Below are 21,734 nucleotides of genomic sequence, written 5' to 3'. Positions count from 1 at the left end.
AGACGTTGTTTCAACACTAAACGATTAGCTAGAGACCTATCGCATAAAGAGTTTCTAACCTTTTCTACAATGTGGATGAGGTCTTCTCCATCAATACCTCCTGCAATACCGTATTCGCGAGGCACAACTAGATTGCAGACACAGCCTTTTCATCAAGCTCTTCCCATTATGTTTTATTTAGATTCTCAGGCTTTTTCCCGGTAACAACCTTTTTCAATCATGATTGAACTAGAATTGCCATCATCCGAACTTGTCACAGATTGAAATTTGTCTCACCATCGAACTTCTCAATTTCAAACTTGTTGTTGTCATCTCTGAACGGGCTAATTTATGAAAATTAAACTAGGTCTGATCCCACTCGTTAGGATTTCGACCCGATTAAGCAACGAACAAGAAAATAGCGGAATAAATTGAGAAATTGAACATACAAATTTAACGTGGAAAAACCCCTCCAAAGAGGATAAAAAATCACGGGCAAAGATAATTTTACTATAATGGCAAAAGAACGAAGAGTACAAAAGATGGAGATAAAAACTAAACCCCGAAAACCCGAAAACAAAGAACCCACAAAACGTAAACACAAAATTCTCTAAATGTGTTATGAGTTCTAATCTCTAATGGGTATATTTTTCTAAGGTTGTAAAAGAGCCTATTTATAGGCTAAATTCATAGGTCAAATAATAATAAAATAATCTAAACTAATCAGTATTTGATTGAAACAAGTAAACAGAGTTTAACTGAAAGATTATTTCTCAAATTTGACTGAAAATAAGAGTCATATTTAACACTCTTTTATCGAATCTTAGATCAATCCTTAAGAAGACTTTTGTATTTACCTAATATTTCATTATTCAAAAATAATATTAAAAATAATATTTTATTACTTATTAAATTATTTTTATCAATATTATCATCAACCATTATTATTAAAAGTAAGCCCCCACACCTTGTAAATATGATTGCACAAATCCCAATTCCACTTCGAAAGGGAAGAGTTAAATTCTCTAGTCACTACGGTTTCGACCAAATACTCGTGTTAGTACAAATTTAATAAATAAATAACCCTTGATTAAAAACGATTGTGATTGGGTGAGATTTATGCAATTGATCGTCAAATCACATATTTCTACAAATGGAATACGATTCTGGGATTTTTGAATGGCACTTCATGAAGGTATGGTAAACAAAGTGTTAGTGACATCCCAATCAAAATAACAGTATAACACCCCTAACTCGTATCCATCATCGAGATAGGGTTACGGAGCATTACCACAAAAGAATAACTTAAAAACATTCACATTCAATCATTTCTTAATTCATGGTATAATTCATTCAAATATAAACATATTGTCCCTTATTCGAGCCCTCGAGGCTTTAGAAATACTTTAGAAATGATTTGGGACTAAATTGGAAACATTTGAAACATTAAGGAAAAAGATAGCAAATTTCATACTACAAGGGGTCACATGGACATGTAATATTCGAAATAGGGACACACGACTGTGTTCCAGCCCATGTCCATGCCCGTGTAACTCTCTGACTTGGGTCACACGGCCAAGCCACATGCCCGTGTGTTAGGCTGTGTAGCTATCGAAATGGCCTCACACGCCCGTGTGCAGGCTGTGTGCTAGGCCATGTAACTATTTGACTTACAACCTTTAAAACCTACAAGGGACACACGACCATGTCACATGACCGTGTGTCGCACACGACTGAGATACAAGCCCGTGTCTTAGACCGTGTGGACAAGAAAATGGCTAAAATCAAGCTATTTCTTTCACCTTTCCCAAGCATAAACCTAAATACTTTTGCCCATATGATCAAGGCTTCTAAACATGATCAAAACCTGCATAAAAAGGTCAATACAATAGGCTAATTATCCATACAACCAATATGTCATTTAGGCACCTCAAGCACATACATCAAACATACCTAAACATGTGCATATTTAACCATTTATCAACTAACTTGTTTCCATGTGTGGCAGTAGCTATAAGGACCCAAAGTCATTTTTTAAATTTAACTCGAAGAAATATATTTTATTTAATTCTAATTCCATCTCATTCGACTCAATTCGAGAAAATTTCAAATCGAGTTAAGATAATAAAATATGATTGTCAACTCGATTAACTCGAAATTTTTTCATTTAATTCAACCGAATGCTCACCCTTACCGGCAACAAATAAAATTTCAATTTTATCATTAGAGTGCATTTGAGATCAAACTCCGAGACGATAACGACTTTCCTCCCCTATAGGACCTTCTACTACTAAGAACACCTTGATGTAGGTCATCAACAAATATATTGAACTTTTTATGCTAACTCAAGCATCAACAAATATATTTTTTAAACTTTATATAATTCAGGAAAATAATCTTCAATGAATTTGAATACATAGTTATCCTTTTGAACTTTAACTTTTAAATGATTTTTATTTTTTAAATTTTTTTAAAATTTGAGTTAATAATTTTATAAATTTCAATAATGTTATTATAAATTTATCATTTTTAAATAAAATACTTTTTTTAATTTTAAAAAATAAGTTTTGAAATAAATGAACCTCCAGTAAAAAATAAAAAAATTCTTTTAATTTTTAGTTATTAACTTTTTGCTGATGTGGCAACCGACGTGGCAGTACGTCAAGAACTCTCATTGACATGGAGTGCCATGTCAGGGCTATTAATGGTCAAAGATGAAAAACATTGGTCAAAGGGCTTAATTGATGCAATTTGAAAGTTTGAGGGCTTAATTAAGTGTAGTTTTTTATGGAAGGACTTAATTGGGTTTTTTCAAAAGTTCAGGAGCTTATATACCCCTTTAACCTATTTTAAATAATGATTACATAAAGTAAAATTATATTATATGTTGAAAATAGTACAAATATTTTAATTATGATTTGAATTTATTTTAATATTATTAAAAAAATTGATCTAAAAAATGTCAAATTTTTAATATGATATTTGAAAATGTCTTTTTATTATATATAAATTGTTAAATAAGTTAATATATTTAAATAATATTTAACAATTAAAAATATTTTATTTAAAAATTAATTAAAATTAAACACAAAAAATCATATGCAACATATGTTATTAGAAACTAGTAAACTAAAACATAGAACAATTTTTTTTTAATAGAAGGATAAAGTTAACAATTTGTAATTAGTTGAAACTTATTAAATAGAAGTAACTAAATTCGGGGGCTAAAGTATATATTAATCCATTGGATTATTGTTAAAAATAAGATATAAATATTCTCAATTAAATCATTAATGTAGATATAAAAATACTTGGGGCTAAGTTGTGATTCAGAAAGTTCCAACCATTGATTTTAGAACAAGCGTTTACTCCTTGCTCAAAAAATTATTTTTTAAAAATATAATTAAATTTAAATAAAAATTTTGTCACGTTAAATACATACAAGTTTTTATCCGACCCGTACCCGTCTGAGAAGTATAAATTGAGTTCGTTCACTTATTTTTCCATCTTCTGGGAGTTGCGTCGTTTGTGGTTTGCTTTCAACCGCAGCTTTTGGTTTTCCCATTTTTCCTAATTTCAAGATATGGGTAAGCTTCCTTCTTCTTCAGTACTTCTAAACGGTCGAAGGAATCTTTCTATTCTATACCCTTCTTTTTTTTCTTCTTCTTTTAACACCATTGCTACCCACATCGAATCTTTAAGTAAGGATTCCATGCCTGTAGGGGGATTGCAGAAAAAGCATGATCGCTTCCATAATCTTAATGGTGCTTTATCTTTATTTAACAAGATGATTGACGAGTGCCCTAAGCCTTCAATCGTGGAGTTCTCTATATTATTACAGGCCATTGTCAGAATGAAACATTATGCGCTTGTTGTTTTTCTGGGTAGCCAGATGGAATTACGGGGAGTTTCACATAATGCTTATTCTTTCACCATCTTGATTAATTGCTTTTGTCATTTAGGTAAAGTTGATTTTGGGTTTTCTGTTTTGGGGAAAATGCTCAAGTTAGGTTTTGAACCTAATGTTGTAACTTTGTCCACCTTGATTAATGGACTTTGTAATCAAAGCAGGGTTTCTCAGGCTGTGAATTTGTTTTATGAAATGATCGAAAAAGGGTATCGACCTGATTCATTTGCTTGCAATACAGTACTTAATGGGTTGTGCAAGTCTGGTAACACTGGTCGAGCTGTTAGAATGAAACATTATGCGCTTGCTGTTTCTCTGGGCAGCCAGATGGAACTATGGGGAGTTTCACATGATGCTCATTCTTTCAACATTTTGATTAATTGCTTTTGTCAGTTAGGTAAAGTTGATTTTGGGTTTTCTGTTTTGGGGAAAATGCTCAAGTTAGGTTTTGAACCTGATGTTGTAACTTTGTCCACTTTGATTAATGGACTTTGTAATCAAAACAAGGTTTCTCAGGCTGCAAGTTTGTTTGATGAAATGATCAAAAAAGGGTGTCGACCTGATTCAGTTGCTTACAATACAGTACTTAATGGGTTGTGTAAGACTGGGAACACTGGTCGAGCTGTTAAGTTTCTAAGGATGATGAATGAAAGAGGTTTCGAACCCAATATTAGAGCATATAGCACCCTTATTGACTGTCTTTGTAAGAATGGGTTACTAAATGAGGCTGTCGACCTCTTCTCTGAAGTGAACGTTAAGGGCATTAGACCAAATATTGTTATTTACAATTGCTTAATTCATGGTATGTGTAATTCAGGCCAGCAGCATGAGGCAACCAAGCTTTTGAATGAAATGGTGGGTAACAATGTTTCTCCTGATATTTTCACGTATAACATATTGATTGATGCACATTGCAAGGAGGGGACAATTTTGGAAGCTGTAAGTATCTTTAATGCGATGAGAAAGCAAGGCATCAAGCCTGATGTTGTCACCTATAATATATTGGTTGATGCATGGTGCAAGGAGAGGCTAATTTCTGAATCTTTGGATGTAGTTCACACAATGAGAAAGCAAGGCATTGAGCCTGATGTTGTCACGTATAGTACATTAGTTGATGCGCATTGCAAGGAGGGGAGGGTTTCTGAAGCCGAAGATATTGTTGACACAATGAGAAAGGAAGGCATTGAGCCCGATGTTGTGACGTATAATATATTGGTTGATGTGTATTGCAAGGAGAGGAGTATTTCTAAAGCTGTAGATACTATTGCCACAATGAGAAAGCAAGGTGTGGAGCCTGATGTTGTCACCTATAATATATTTATCAATGCACTTTGCAAGAATGGGATGGTTTCTGAAGCTGAATGTATTGTCGACACAATGAGAAAACAATGCATTGAGCCTAATTTTGTCACATACAGAACTCTTATGCTGGGTATGTGTGAATTAGGGAGAGTTTCAACTGCATGTGAACTTTTAAGAAAGATGCTTACTTCTGGAGAAGTTCCAGATCTAATGACCATTTCGATTTTGTTGGATGATTTTTGCAAAAGAGGTAAACTTGACGAGGCATTGGAATTTTTTCAAGCAATGCGGAATAGTGGGTTGAAACTTGATACTGACTCTTATAGTGTTGTGATTGATGGCTTGTGCAAAGCTGGGCGAATTGAAGTTGCAAAGGAATTATTTCATGAACTCTCAGTCAATGGTTTAAAACCAAATGTTTACACATATGATATTGTGATTAATGGATTATGTAAAGAGGGATTGCTAGATGAAGCATACCAGTTGTTTAGAACCATGGGAGATAATGATTGTTTGCCCGTTGGCTGCTGTTATAATGTAATGATCCAGGCGTTTCTTCGAAATAGCTATACCTCAAAAGCAACAGAACTTCTTACAGAAATGGTTGGAAAGGGCTTTTGTGCAGAAATATGCACTGCCACCTTATTTGTGGATCTCATCTTGCAATCTAATGAATCAATTTTGATCTGAAATGTTTCACTATTAGTGTAAAGATTGTCACATTCCGAATGTGAATCAATTTGTTCGGTAACCAATTGTACTTCTGTGATAAGTTAAAGTTTCTGGAAACTACAGTGAGTATTAAGGTCTATTTTCAATTCTGTTAATGGACTTTAAACATTAAGGATGAAGCAAATAAGTGCTATACACCATGTTTCACGCTTCACTAGTGATTTTCTTGAGAATATTTTCTTCTTAGATCTTTGAAGTAAGTTTCTTTATTGGGTTGGCTGTTTCCTGCCAAGCTGAGTTTTTATTCAGCACCAATGACTATTGTGGGCAAATCCTCAACACTTCATTGCAAAAGCTCGAAGCTTCACTTGCTAAAAGCTGAAGCAATTGGCTGGTCTAAATTGGCTGCTCCAGCAGGTGCCTCTTTGATTCTTTCTTTCTTTAACTTACTTGGTTGTTGTAAGAAGTAACTAAAATTAACAATAGAAATGCAAGAGATTCCAACTTTCCCACCACAAGTGGCCCAGACAACTCATTATATACCTTGTCTGTTCTCACCATCATGCCTAAACAGGCTGCTTTAACGCGTACTTTAGTAGGTTTTATGATTCTCCCCTTTGAACTTTAAGTATGGTGCTCTTATCTTTGCAGGCTGCCTGTCATGAATGATGTAATTAACATGATCATCTTCCATTCTCAAAAGAAAAAAAAAAAGAAAAAGACCATATTCCTTGCATGGGGTATCAGTGCTAGAGCTGATGATTATACTCAGGATGGAAGGTACCTCAGAGTGGATGCATTCTTAACTCATCTTAGCTGATCAATAAAATATTGCTTTCTTGTTTCTAAATTTTTTTCAAAATCAATTTTTTGAAGGCAGCATGAGCAGTTCTCTGAACAAAATAATGGTGCTCCTCCAGTCCTAGTTATGAACTAGCAGTAAGCGCATCTTGAGTCCTGTCCATAGTGAAAGGTATTGTTTTGAACCTTAAATGTTTGGAGACATGTTGCTTCCAGTCATATTTTTCTAGGTGGTGCACTAAAAAGATCGTTGATGATAGGGATGGAGGAACTTCAGTAGCAGCTGCTGCCAGGTTGTCTTCTCCTCCTGCTAGCAATAATCCTAACCAAGCCACCTGCGATTTGGTAACTCAGCATCTCCTTCAAGTCAAAAGGTGGAGACTTTCGATGAATTTGATCCACGTGTTTCAGTTTCAGGTATGAATTTTGTATTTAAATACCATGGTTTGTATGTTCCAATCTTCCAATGGTATCAGTTGGATGATCATGGTCTGAGTCTGGTGCCCTTATTGCTCATCCAATATGAACACAGTTGATATGGTGACATTTTGGCTTGAACAATCTCCATGCAAAATATAAACTTCTGAGTTGTTTAAGTAATAAGTTTGGTATCTATGTTGCTTCACATTCCATTCCATTTCATTTTTTATTTTGCTGCAAAGTGTATATTTCCTGCAGAATTGATTTAATCATTTTATATTTTGGTAGTTTTCTGGTACTTAAACTTTTGCAATTGGTTTTATACTAGTGGCAATTTAAATTATTGTACATGATAATTTTTGATCAAAACATAAAAGATTGCTACAATGGCTTCTTGTTTCAAATTTTAACTTTTCTTTACTCATTTGAAATTAAATTACTAGTTGGAGTTTCATGTGATTGTATGAGCAAAATCTCCTAGTTTTGAGGAAATTGGATTCTTCTTGATGCTATTGCATTTATCCCTTTAACCTGGAACTTATTTTAATCTTTTTCTCATCTGTTTCAACTGCCCCGATCCTGTTGCCACACCTCCCCTGCCCCTGCTAATGCTGTTCCTAGTTCCTAGTTCCTACTGCTTCGACCGTTTCTGAACTAGACTGTCTTGGCGCTCTGTAGGATTCATTGGCCTTTGTGCCAACTATACTCGAGACCCCTGCTGCTGAGGCTGATGCCCTTGCTAAATCTGGTGCTTTACCCACCTTTTCTGATAATCAACAGGCATCTAACTTTGGAAATCAGGTAGATATGGTTTGTTTAATCTCAGACTTATTAATCACCTTTTTCTTTGGTTAATGTACAAGGATTTCATTCCATCTGTCTGCAATATATGCCTAAATGGCACCGTGAATATGGATATGCTGTTCTGTTGTTGCCTTGTTTGTTTTCATTTGATTTAAGTATCTTTAATTGAATCCCCATGTAAGACAGTATGGATAGTTAAAATTGAAACTACTTCGCATAATCATCTTTATCATCTGCATATTTACTATAGAAGGGTAACGTAAAAAGGTTTCAGTGTGAATTTCAAAATCTGCTAGATCAGCTGCTAACATTTACCAATCCGCACAGCCAAGTGGTAATCCATAAGGCTGGCCTGTGCAACCCAGTGCTAACCCATATGGCCAAAATGGGTTGCCAAGTACCAAACCCTGTGGCCGGCTAGCACAACCAAATGCTAGTCCGTACAGAACCTGCACGACCAAATGCTAATCCATATGACCAACCTGCACAGCAACATGCTAATCCATAGGCTCAAACTGCACAGCCAAATGCTAATCCACACGGCCAAACTTCTCAGCCAATGCTAATGCATATGGCCAACCTGTACAGCTAAGTGCTAATCCATATGCCCAACCTACATAGTCAAGTTCGAATAATGGATATGGCAATTTTACCTCCCACAGTCTGTCTGTGGCCCCCCAAATTCCCGGGTCTGCTGCACAGGCTCCTGTCAATTCACAAATGGCTGCTCAACCTCAAAGCCCTGCCGTACTAGCTGCTCTGCTTAGCCTTGGAAACTTTTTTGTATGGCTGGATCTGCTGTGCCAGTTGGTTCTCCCTCTGCTCCTCAAAACCACAAATGAATCAGGTGCACATAGTAACAACAATGACCTGGGAGGCTTCTTTTCACTACCTGGATCATACACTTCAATGGCACAACAGACGGCTCCTCCCTTGTCAACAGCAGCACCTGTTATAGTTCCGCAACTCAGAGGATAAATTTCAGCCCAAGTCAACTGTTTGGGCTGATACATTGAGCAGTGGACTGGTCAATTTAAACATATCTGGAGGTAAGTACTAACCTCTTTCTAAATATGCCCCTCCAACAAGAATTAACATCGTATGATAAAAGCATTTTATTTTCTATATGCAATGGTAAAAAAAAAAAAACTTTATTTTCTATATGCAGCTAAAAAGGACCCATTGTCTGATATTGCGGTGGACTTTGATGCAATCAATCAGAAGGAAAATAGGATGGAAAAGCCTGCCCTGACTGCAGTGACATCTACTATCACGATGGGTAAATATATGGAATCTGGTTTTTGGATTGGCTGTGCTGGTGCTAGTGTTCTCAGAGGTCCAGAGGATCCCATGGTGGGTTCCAGCATGGGCATGGGGTATGGGAGTGGGTGGTGGTCCTATCCAAGGCATTGGCATGGGAGTTTAGGCTATGATGGTATGAATCGGCAAACCTATGAGCATGGGAATGGGGATGAACATGGGCATGAATCCAGGCATGTGGGTGAATAGGCAACCTGATGATAAGTGGTGGTGGTGGTGGTGGTTACCGATGAGAAATCATTGCCTCAGACATTCAGTTTTTTTCAGTAACAATAATAGTTTTAGTATATTTACTGGGAAGATGCAAGGAAACACTTCCCAGTTAGTAATCCAAGTAATCACCTTGCCTAATCATATCTAATGTTGGATTTTTAACCTTTTTGTTTTTAAACTTAAGATATCACAATTGGGAATCTGATTATAGCTTTGACTGTGAAATGTGTCTTTAATATTTTGAAGGGATGTATTTAACTTTATCCTTCTAAACCAAGCATTTTCAGTAATTAGATCAGAAAAGATGAAGCTCATTACACTTCGGACGCATTTCAAAGTTCACTACATTAAGGTTACATACATATAACGAAAAATTGCAATCTGGAAAAAAAAATATACATATATTTTACTGGATTTTTTATGAGAGAAATTTAGAATACTATTAATAGTACGGAAGACAATAAAGAAGCAATCTTCAACATAAGACCTCTAAAGCCTCTGGGTGTAGATGGAAAACCAGTCATTTTCTTCTAAGCTTGTTGGACTGTTGGTATTAAAAGATTATCTCAGTGTTTTCAGAACTGGGAAAATGTTGAAACAAATGATCACCACAGGCATTGCTTTTATACTCAAGCAAATCAATCTAGAGGTGGTAAAGTTTCTTTAGACTAGATTTCTCCATGGTGGAGTGACTCCAATTTAAATTAATATAAAACTATAAAAATATTTTATTTAATTTTAATTATAAAAAGATATAAATATTAATATAAAATTATATATTTTATTATTATTATTTTGAAAAAAGATATTTTATTATTTATAAACAATAATATAAAAGTTTCTGAACAAGTCAGGTTGAACTTGGGCTTCAGCTTAAAATTCCATTTAAAATCAAGTTTTAACCTAATTCATAGATGTATTTATTTTTGATCCATCAACCTTTGCAAGGTTATTTACAAAGTTATTGTCAAAGTAATGGTGAAAAACCTTAAATCCATCACGCCTCAACTCATTTCACTGTATCAAAACACTATTGTAGGACCACTAAATATGTGATAATATTTTGGTGAAGATGAAAATTACTTACATGATACAAAAAAGAGCTAAATGTATTGGAATCTTAGATGCTCTAGAACTTGATACGAATAAATGTTATGATAAAAGCCAAATTGGAAATTCTTGGAACAATTTTAGGAACCAATGAGTTTGGAAAAATATTGAACAAATATCATCATGAAATGCGTGTCAACGGTTTCCTACTAGGTTTTGGTTAATGGAGAATGCAAAGAACTTATCTTCTTTGGTCACAAGATGATGACCCATTATCACCTTGCTTGTTTGTACTATGTTAAAATATGCTTTCATTGTAACTGCTCAAAATTTCCGATAATGCATCTAGTACCATTTTGAGATCATACATAGTAAAAGATCAAGAAAATTGGAAAATGAGGTAGATAGAGAATTTTTATGAAAGTAAAATTTTTGTCGGAGATGGTAATCAATGAAAAGAGTTATGGATGTGAGAATGTGTAAAAAGGGACTAAATTACAAACTTTGTAAAGTTTAAGGATTAAAGTGTAAATTTGACCAAAATGATAACTATGAGTTGTTATTGATTGTTTGGCATGAGAATAATTTGGAAACTAAATTGGCGTGATGGAAATAATTTTTGAACCAAATTGGAAAAGATTTGAAAGTATAATGACCAAGTAGTAAAATTTTCATTTTTAGAGATAAAAGGACATAAATGTAATTTTCACTACCCACGAACTTTTAATAGAGGTCAAATGTGAATTACGGCCTAATTTTGTAAAGAATTTGTGTTTAGAGGCAAAAAATGGGTACAAGGTTAATTTTATTAGATAAGAGCATTTTGATATTTTTTATATATTTTATGTTGGAAATATTATTTTGATGCGATATTAGATTTATTGAATAAATATGGAGCCTTGGATGTGGATGATATGAAGAGGTGGAATGTGAACCACATATTAAGACTTTTTTACTTGGCTTTGACTTGAATATTTTGATTTAAGTGTTTTAATTTAGTAAAATATGGATGAAAACTAGTCCCTTTAAGCCTCTCTCAGCCATTCCCCACACTTCCTTTGGTGAAGTTTCTTTTCTTTTGCATTTTTCTTGCATTTATTTTTTCAAATTTACACATCTCAACCCCAATTTTGATATTTTGTTAAGAACAAGAAAAAAACACTTCTCCAAACTTAAGTTCACCTTCAAACCTCCATTTTTTAGCAAGAGTTTTTATGGTTCTTAAGATAAAAAGTTGAAGCTAGAGAAGGAAGTTAGAGAAAGAAAGCTTATGTTGACCTGAAACAATTGTTAAGTAATAAGTTAAGTGCTAGCAAAAGTGACTGGGGAAGTTGACACTTCTCCAAGGATTACGAAACAGAACAAAAAGAGGGGACACAAAGATTGTTTATGCAATTTTATTTTCTTACGTTTGCTGAGCCTAGATCAGTGAGAAGTATCCATTATCTTCAATCACTTTTGCACCTTTGAAGACTAGAACTCTCACCACTAAATTCCCTCTTGAGAACTTAGCTTGTAAATCCACAGCACAAAGGTTTTACAATCGAAACGCACTTTCACAAATAATATTTCCCACTTGAACAAAACAAATCAAGTGCTCTCTATAATCTGTACATCAATCTATACAAATCTCTCAATTATATAGAGTTTTTCGAGACCTGCTAACATCATGAAGATTTATCACAATCCTGATAAAACAATAGGTAAACAAGTTGAATACAATATAATAATAACAAATAAAGTAAAAAAAGACTGTTTGCAGCTAAGTCTTCAACATTCCAATCCAATCCAACTTTCTCAACCCATGGGATTAAACTCGATCCGATCTGATTCTCCAAATATGTTTCCTCAAGTGATATGATATTCATTAATGGGCTTAAAATTATCGATGATCTCAGCTCAACCCAAATATTTGGTTTAATAAATTGCCAATCACCTAAATATGAAAAGTTGACTGCCTGTCCCAATGGGTAAGATAGTGCCTACTTCCTCAAGCACATTGCAATCATGACATATTTTTCAAAAGCTTCAATAAGGTAACAAATGATATTTTCCTCCACACTTGACATGACTTTTGATTTTGCTTATGGTAAAGTTTGAAATTTTTAGATACTATTAGTTGGTTTTATTATTGTGTATGAGAAAATGAGGAATTGATGGAAAATGGAAATTCCAAGCTTGTTGATGATGTATTCAAGTGTATGAAAGTTTGGATTTGTAAAAATACATCTAAGAGGTAAGTACTCTTGGATAATCTTACTTTTCTATACTAATAAGTATATTTAATCTATGAACTTGTATAATAAACATGAAAGTGAGTGTGTAATGAGTGGTTGCAAATTCCATGGCTTAAAAAAATGTTGAAATAAGTGATTAGAAAGTTGTGGTAGTAAGCTTGCTTATGAAATTGTCTTATTAATAATGTGCTATGGTAAGTTTGGTTGCCAAGGAATGGTTAATAACTATGATGATACGTGAATAAGTATGATATGGTTAATATGTGTTGAATGTGTCATTTGGGAAATTGGGTAATGAACAATTCCATTAAAACAGTTTGGTGACAATAACGATGTACTTTTAATTTTTTTTCAAAAATTGTAGAAATTGAATTAAAAGTTGATCCATATATATTTTAAAATATTAGTGATTCTAGTTTTTAATTGAATAAACAAAACTTGCATCCGAATTTTACATTATGAGATAAATTTGTTTTAGTGAGGAAATGTCAAAACTCTTGACAACATCCTTCGAATTTGAAAGCTTGTATAAAATGAATTAGAATATGTGCTTTATATGTCTGAAAAGATTGTTGAGCCTAGTTTCTAACAAAATAAATGTTAATGCCATATAAATGTTTTATTAAAAGATAAATATTTTTAAGAGAAAAAAGGTTGAAACTACCTTGTAGCAGAACAATAGCGACTTTAAAAAAATGATATTAATTCACTTATGGTGAAATTATAAAAATTTTGTGGTGGAAGGTAAGTAAGTCTAGTTTCCAAAACATCAGACGGGTTCTAATTTTAGATTTTTGGATTAAGAAATAAATAATTCAATGACTGTTACTCAAGTATGCAACTCTATTATGTGTATATGTGAAAACACCTATTTCGCCTCTATGTGAAAATAGATAAAGAAATGTCTAAATATTATCTAAAATCTATAAACTCTAAATTTGTCTATATTTGTCTATATTTGCATTTTCATAACATGTTCCTACTAAGCTAGACACAAAAATATTCTAAGTAAAGTTGCCACTAACGAAACTTAAGGCTAGGGATGGTTAGTCACTTATGAATCTACTCATTTTAGAATTAATTTAAAGAAAACTCTAAAAGAATAGACTCGATCAATTTATTAGATTTGGGCTTGGAAGTTTAGTTACACAAAAGGAAGGCTATAACACCCCTAAGACGATTGTCCTAAAACAGTAGCTTTTTAACTTTTGACATTTTAATAAGACTTCTAAATTTTTTTATTAATCTAATTTCACTAAGTTAATAACCCCATTTAATCAATCTAAGTAAAATTGCTTAACATTTGCATCTTTGATTGCTTAACTGTAGATGTTCCTTAATGAGGAATCTCCAAGATATCCCAAGTAACCTTTGCAACCGTACATTTTGCAATCCTAAACTCCTGTATATCTACTCTACAGAAGAGTGCATATAAGACTTTTGAGTTAGAATTTGCCAACTTTTCTTCCTTAGTGGTTCACTGTACATTTGGTTTCATGACCTTTCCACTTTTAGTATCCAATATGGGGGTTCCATTTAGTCAACACACCATGCCATGCCTTTTCATAAATTGAATTAATATAAGTCTTCATGTGTGTTTTCTGATGAGCATAATTGTCGACCTTAAGCACAGGGGTCTTGGTGTAGATAAATTTTCCCTAGTTTGAATTTAAAAATAAAAAAGTTTGAAACAATATAAAATAAAAAATATGAATGAACTTAGAAGAAATATCGAGCCTAAGATTCAAAAATAAAATTATTATTAATTAACCATCTTATCAAAAAATTTAATATGTTTAATATAGTAATTAAAAACAAAAGTAAAACTTGAAACAAATGAAATAAAAATACAAATGTGAATAGGAAAAGAATTTAACCCAAAACTCAAAAATAAAATCATTAACATTTAATCATCTAATTAAAGAACTAATATCTAATCAAAATTGACCTATTCCCCTAAATATTCCAAAAATCTACTCAAAACCCTAAATATTTTTTAAAATCACCAATATTTTCAATCTCGACCTATTTTCGCATAAAATTGACCTAAATCTCAATTTTGCCCAAATAAAACCCCTATGCTATAAAAAAAAATATTTTACAGATGCTTTTATAAATAATGAAATAAAAATTTTCTGCTATTCTTTTTTTTTTACATGAATACATTAAACCCTAAAACAACCAAAACTAGGCGGGATGGTCTCTTGCATGGCTTACGATTGAATGAATACGATCTAAAATTCAGCTCTCTCAGTCTCAGAATTTAAGGGCCCATCTTTTAAACAGAGGGAGTATAGATGATAACATAAGTTTTTCTGGTTTCATTCAAGCTCACCTCTTGCCTTTTCCATTTTCCTTAATTCAAGATATGGGTAAGCTTAATCCTTCTTTACTTTTTACTTCTATTGTTAATGGTGGAAAGAATCTTTCTTATTTCCGCTCTCCCTTTTCTCGTTATTTTAACACCTCTGCTACCCACGTCATTGCGTTTAGTAAGAATTCCATTTCTGTAAGGGGGAAGAGAAAGAAGTATGATGGCCTCCATAATGTTGATGATGATTTGAATTTGTTTTATAGGATGATTGACAAGTACCCAATGCCTTCAACTGTGGAATTCAATAGATTATTAGTAGCCACTGTTAGAACGAAACATTATGCCATTGTTGTTTCTATGTATAGCCGATTACAATTACTAGGGGTTTCTCATGATGTTTATTCTTTCAACATCTTGATTAATTGCTTTTGTCAATTAGGTTATATTGATTTTGGGTTTTCTGTTTTGGGTAAAATGTTGAAGCTAGGTGTTGAACCTGATGTTATAACTTTGTCCACTTTGATTAATGGACTTTGTAAGCAAAGTAAGATTTCTCAGGCTTTGAGTTTGTTTGATGATATGATTGGAAAAGGGTATCAACCTAATTTAATTGCTTACAATACAATACTTAATGGGTTGTTTAAGACGGGGAATATGAAAAGTGCTGTTAGGTTTCTGAGGATGATGGAAAAAAGAGGTTTCGAACCCGATATTGTAGCATATAACACTTTCATTGACTATCTTTGCAAGTGTGGGTTACAAAGTGAGGCTCTAGATCTCTTCTCCCAAATGAAGGTTAAGGGCATTACACCAAATATGGTTAGTTATAGTTGCTTAATTCATGCTATGTGTAATTCAGGCTTGCAAAAGGAGGCAACAAAGCTTTTGAATGAAATGGTGGATAAAAATATTTCACTTGATATTTTCATGTATAATATGTTGATTGATGCACATTGCAAGGAGGGGACAATTTCTGAAGCTGTAGATACCATTGACACAATGAGAAAGCAAGGCATTGAGCCTAATGTTGTTACATATAGTATATTGGTTGATGCACATTGTAAGGAAGGGATGATTCCTGAAGCTAAAGATATTGTTGAGACAATGATAAAGCAAGGCATTGAGCCTAATGTTGTCACATATAGTATATTGGTCGATGCACTTTGTAAGGAGGGGATGGTTTTTGAAGCTGAAGATATTGGTGACAAAATGAGCAATCAAGGCATTGAGCCTGATGTTGTTACCTATAACGCATTGATAAATGGCTATTGCTTGCGAAATAAAATGGATAAAGTTAGAAGTGTATTTCAGTTGATGATTAAGAAGGGTTGTGTTCCTGATATATGTAGTTTCAACATCATGATCAACGGATATTGTAAAGCTAAAAGGTTGGGCGAAGCAATGGAACTCTTTCACAAAATGGCTCAAAAAGGACCAATCTCTGATACTATCACCTACAGCATTCTTATGCAAGGAATGTGTCGATTAGGGAGAATTTCAGCTGCATGTGAACTTTTGAAAAAGATGCTTGCTTCTGGGCAAGTTCCAAATCTAATGGCCTGTTCAATTTTGCTGGATGGTTTATGCAAAAGAGGCAAACTCAAAGAAGCATTGAATTTTTTTCAAGCAATGCGGAACAGTGGGCTGAAACTTGATATTGTCTCTTATAATATCCTTATTGGTGGCTTGTGCAAAATTGGGTATATCGAAGTTGCAAAGAAAGTATTTCGTGAACTTTCAGTCAATGGTTTAAAACCTGATGTTTACTCGTATGCTATAATGATTAATGGTTTTTGTAGAAAGGGATTGTCGGATGAAGCATACCAATTGTTTAGGAGCATGGGAGATAATGATTGCTTGCCTAATAGTTGCTGTTATAATGTAATGATCCAAGGGTTCATCCAAAACAACTGTACCTCAAAGGCAACACAACTTCTTACGGAAATGGTCGATAAGGGCTTTTCTGCAGATTTATGCTCTGCCACCTTATTTTTGGATCTAATCTTACGATATGGTAAATCAATCTTGATCTAATAGTGTAAAGAGTGTCACTTTTGAATGTGAATAAATTTTTTCATAACCAATTGTATTGCTGTGAGAAGTTGAAGAGTTTCTGGAAACTACGGTGGGTGAGTTTAAGGTCTACTTTTAGTTTAGTTGATGTACTTTAAACATTAAGGATGAAAGAAACAGATGATATACACCATGTTTCACTTACAACACTAATTAAAATGGAGATCGACCTTGTCTTTTTATTTTTTATATCATCCTAATGATTATGTAATGGGATAGTTTTGTAGTGATTTAAATACATCAGAATATGCCATGTTTTAGGCGATTCAATGTTTAAGCATGAATCATGGGATGCCTCTCATAAGAAAAACTGAAAGCAGCTATGCCCTGTTTCTCAATTCATTTTCACAGCTCAAATAAGACAGAATCATTGAATAAAAAAGTGAAACTCTGTTTCATATTCGGATATGGATTAGGAGTATGATCCTTAGTGTAATTGTACTCAGGATGGGTCAACATACAAGAGCTAAGCTATCAAGGTGAGCTGGAAGAAGTTATGTTTTCTGATATGCAATGAGAGATGAGCTCAAGTTTTCCATTCCATAGTTTGATTAGCAGTTAGGAACGTTGAAAGTGAGTGTTTCACAAAGCAAAAGTACCATCAATTTCAGGTTAGAAATCCAAGTAAATGACCAACAAGGGGACGCTTACTTAATCATTTCCAATGTTGGATTTAAACCTAAGTTTGAAAAATAAGGTTACAATCTTACATATATACATACAGGCGTATGTGCAAAAAGTTGCAATCTAAGAAAAAAACTGCAGATTATTACAACTTAAGAGTGATTATATGAATTGACCAAGCTAAACCAAGGTGTGAAATATTGTATGTTGCAAAGCCACTGTGCTATTGAAGTCATTGGTGGTGCTTGAAAATGGTTCAAGATCTGATCCGATCTTCAAGTGACAGGGCTGCTTCACTTTGAAGTGAAGAAGACCTAGGTCAAACTGTTTGAGACCTGTAAGTTTGGTATTAGATACACAGCTCCCCCCGTATAATTAATATTAATTTACTGTATTGGATATTGAACAGTTTAAAGCTATCTCTCGTTGCAACTTAGAATATACATAATTTTGAGACCCTAACCTTTTAATCATACTAGCATTAGCTCAAGGAACGTGAGTGATATAAACTAATTTATTTTAAAAGAATTATAGAATATAGTAGTTTATTTCTATTTATCTAAAATAAATATAGGTAAATTAAAAATTGTAAAATATATCATTCAAACAGTACTTAAAAATGTATCCAACATAATAATTTAATCAATTTTTTACGTTAAAAAAATAATTTAACTAAATAAAAAGGAATTACGACAAAAGAGGTAAACATAATCAACTTTTTCATTATGTCAAAGTAAAAATACTATCATTTCAAGGATAAAAATTTAATTAATCATAATTTTAAATAATAATTGTGACATATAATGACACAAGCAAATATAATAATTTAATTTATATTTATTATATATATAAGATTTATTCACCAACTAAATTACTTAATAATAAATGGTAGACAATTTACTTACATAAATCATTAAATTAAACATAAAAAAATTTCTGATGAGTAGTAATTTTCATAATGTATATAATTTTTTTATAAAAAACCCCAGAACAGAAGTTAAAGGATATAGTGTCTTTACTGAGAGATGAGGCATATTGTTGGTGGCAGTCAGTAGTGAGAGGTACTCAAGCTAAGCGTCTTACATGAGAATATTTTCAAGAAGCCTTTCAAAAGAAGTATGTGGGTACGAGGTAAGTTGAGGCCCGTAGACTGGAGTTCATTGAGCTGACACAGGGTGATAGGACTATGACCGAGTTTCTTAGGTTGAGCTGTTGTGCTCCGACTATGGTGGCTACTGAGTAGGATAAGATCCTGCGGTTTGAGAATGCGTTGAAGTTCAATTTAAAGGTTTAGATTGCACTGCATCAAGAGATGGTGTTTGAGACCTTAAAAGAAAAGGCTAAGATTGGGGAGGAAGTTAAATGATTGGAGAGGGGAAAACGCGATAAGAACATGGCTCAAAGTAGGAGGGATTCAAGTTTTACTGGCTCAGCTTCGCGACCTTTGAAGCGAGCTAAGAAGGACAAATCACAGCAGAATGTTGTAGGGGGTAATGCTGGAGGTACACTTAGATTGTGGACACTCACAATATAGGTGAAAATTTTATATAAAAATATATTTATAAAAAAAATGTTATGTGAAAAATAAATGATGTTTTAGTTAAAATGGTAAAGTTAAGACTTTGGAGGTCATGGTATCATAGGTGCAAGTCCCACCACGTCTAGATTCTTTTCTAGATTTTTTCTGGGTTTAGCTCATGGTAGTTGGTATCGATTGATATCAATCGTACTAGGGGCGAGGTTAAAAAATTGCTTTAAGGGGGTTAAAGTGTAAACTTACTATTATACCAAATTTAATGGAAAAAAATGACAAGAGAAGAAGAATAGATTGATGAAATTGTAGGAATAAGATAGACAATGAATTGCAAAAAGATGGATGGATGAAGATAGAATCGCAGCAGATTGTATATTTTTAATTTTTGGATTATTTGAATCCATAAATTTATCTAAAAATCTTAATCTACAGTTATTTGTAAATTATCTGGATATTATTCTTCGAATCCAAATTCACAAAAAATCTAAATTGAATATTTTTTTATTAAATATTATATATTTGAATATTAAAAAAATCTGAATTCGAATCTGCTAAAATTAAAATTTTAAAAATAATATAAAATAAAAAATTAATTTTAAATAAAATTTATTCATAATTAACAATAAATAAAGATAAAACAAATTGGCAAAAATAGTTAAATATCCAAGGGCAAAGGGAGGGGTAGATAGGGGCTTGTGTAACAGCCCGTTTTTAGGTCAAATCGGAATAGTGATTTCGGAACCACAAATTTAAAGTCAAAATATTTATTTTATTATTTTAATAAGGTTTACAACATGATAGATTGATTATGTGAAATTTTCGTTAAGAAATTTTATCGTTTAAATGCTTAATTCGGTAAAAAGGACTAAATCGCGTAACGCGTAAAAGTTGCATTCTATTGTTAAAAGTGATTAAATTGCTATGATTTAGTAAATCAAGGGTCTTTATAATGTTATTATACCATGATTAAGGCTAATGGACATTTATGTCCATGGATTATATGATATTTGATAGTTATAATAAGGTTATTAAGGTAATTTAGTATTAAATGTTTAATTAAATAAAACAAAACCTGTTTTCTATTGTCCATCTTCTTCACCACAGATTTTAAGGATAGGAAAATATCATTGAAGAGTTTAAAGCATGCGGTTGAGTAATCCCTAGCATGTAAGTTCATTTTTACTTGGTTTTTGATTATTTTTACATTTTTGAGATTGTTGCTTTGTATTCTAGCTAGCCCGTGCTTTAATTTTTTAGTTTGTTATAGATTTTGAGATATGCCATTGTTGAATACTTGGATCTTTTGAAGTTTCTTGTTAGATTATTGATGGTTGTCAATAGATATACAAGTTTTATAAAGTGACTTTTGACAAAAATGAGAATTAGGGATTAAATTGTGAAAGATAGAAATGTTTTGGTTAAAAATGTGAATAAAATGAAAATATGGGCTGCTATATAGTTATGTGAAATTCGGCTATACATGGGTTAAGGGTAAATTGCATAAATTTGTCATTTTGTGTAAAAATGACTAAATTGCAAAATAGTCAAAAGGCTAGGATTAAATTTATAATTTAGCCAAAATGAATGTTTTAGGCTAAATTGAATTGAATGAAAGTTTGAATGAGTTAATTTGATATCATATAGATCAAGATAAACAATTACTGGAATTAGATCGGGGGAAATGAAAGGTTAACGAGTAGGCGACGGTTATACGAGTTAATACGAGGTAAGTTCGTATAATTAGAATCGAACTTTTTTATACTTATATTTGTTGAAATGAATGAATATAATTGAAATACTTGAAATATGAATATAATTGAAATACTTGAAATATGAATGCTTTGAGGATATATTATATTCATTACCGAGCCCCGTTTGAACTATATGAATTCACTAGATACGAGTGACATGTTACTGAGATTATCATATTGGTTGAGCTTCTACATTTGTTGCGGACTCACCACAGCTCGTAAGAGCTTACTGTTTCAGCTCATTGGAGCTTACTGATTCAGCTCGAAAGAGCTTACTGTTTAGCTCAATAGAGCTTACCGTTTTTAGCTTAATAGAGCTTACTATTTATTAGCTCAGGAGGAGCTTACTGACCATGACTCAAAAGAGCATGTATGATGATGAATTGACGGATTACTGACATTGTTCACTCGACTATCCTTTGAAGTTCTAATAGGTTCAACGGGATTAAATACTATTTATACTGATAACTTACGAGTTATAAGTGATATTTATGTTATGTTAAATGACTAACATGTGATGATTATGTATGAATAGGTGATGGTTAAATTGAATTGTTGGCGTTTTATTTATTGCTTGATTTTGTATAAATGGTAAGTTTAATTCTGAATTATACGGGCTTACTAAGCTATAAGCTTACTCTGTTTCTTTTTCTATGTTTTATAGAGGTTCGTTAGCTCGCTTGTTCCGGACAAGTCAGAATTGCACGTCACACTATCCTATTTCCGATTGGTA

The 21,734-nt window shown here is 32.9% G+C and overlaps 2 protein-coding genes across 6 annotated transcripts; both read left to right on the top strand.

Moving 5' to 3' along the window:
- Positions 1-3,440: 3,440 nt before the first annotated feature.
- On the top strand, positions 3,441-9,732 carry LOC107903763 (pentatricopeptide repeat-containing protein At1g63330). Of its 4 annotated transcripts, none has more exons than XM_016829914.2 (7): positions 3,490-6,277; positions 6,512-6,640; positions 6,737-6,833; positions 6,922-7,078; positions 7,760-7,882; positions 8,213-8,934; positions 9,054-9,732. In XM_016829914.2, the coding sequence occupies exon 1, from the start codon at positions 3,563-3,565 to the stop codon at positions 5,876-5,878; it is 2,316 nt and encodes a 771-aa protein (XP_016685403.2). In that variant the 5' UTR covers positions 3,490-3,562; the 3' UTR covers positions 5,879-6,277; positions 6,512-6,640; positions 6,737-6,833; positions 6,922-7,078; positions 7,760-7,882; positions 8,213-8,934; positions 9,054-9,732. The 4 variants fall into 4 exon arrangements, with proteins under 4 accessions (XP_016685402.2, XP_016685407.2, XP_016685403.2 ...); XM_016829916.2 differs by having other exon boundaries at positions 7,703-7,882; XM_016829918.2 differs by lacking the exons at positions 8,213-8,934; positions 9,054-9,732 and having other exon boundaries at positions 3,485-3,566; positions 3,702-6,277; positions 7,760-7,997.
- A 5,109-nt stretch (positions 9,733-14,841) lies between these two features.
- Positions 14,842-17,274, top strand: LOC107903764 (pentatricopeptide repeat-containing protein At1g12300, mitochondrial). Of its 2 annotated transcripts, XM_041079208.1 has the most exons (2): positions 14,842-15,077; positions 15,283-17,274. In XM_041079208.1, exon 2 carries the CDS (start codon positions 15,284-15,286, stop codon positions 17,051-17,053), a length of 1,770 nt encoding a protein of 589 aa, XP_040935142.1. In that variant the 5' UTR covers positions 14,842-15,077; position 15,283; the 3' UTR covers positions 17,054-17,274. The 2 variants fall into 2 exon arrangements, with proteins under 2 accessions (XP_040935142.1, XP_016685409.2); XM_016829920.2 differs by having other exon boundaries at positions 14,842-17,274.
- Positions 17,275-21,734: the final 4,460 nt, after the last annotated feature.

Source organism: Gossypium hirsutum, chromosome A10 (assembly GCF_007990345.1).
Source record: "Gossypium hirsutum isolate 1008001.06 chromosome A10, Gossypium_hirsutum_v2.1, whole genome shotgun sequence".
Lineage (NCBI taxonomy): Eukaryota > Viridiplantae > Streptophyta > Magnoliopsida > Malvales > Malvaceae > Gossypium > Gossypium hirsutum.
This window is presented reverse-complemented; position numbering and strand designations above follow the sequence as displayed.

Excerpts from the sequence above, each read along its gene's own strand:
- LOC107903764 (XM_016829920.2), top strand. The coding sequence starts at position 15,074 with ATGGGTAAGCTTAATCCTTCTTTACTTTTTACTTCTATTGTTAATGGT.
- LOC107903763 (XM_016829914.2), top strand. The coding sequence starts at position 3,563 with ATGGGTAAGCTTCCTTCTTCTTCAGTACTTCTAAACGGTCGAAGGAAT.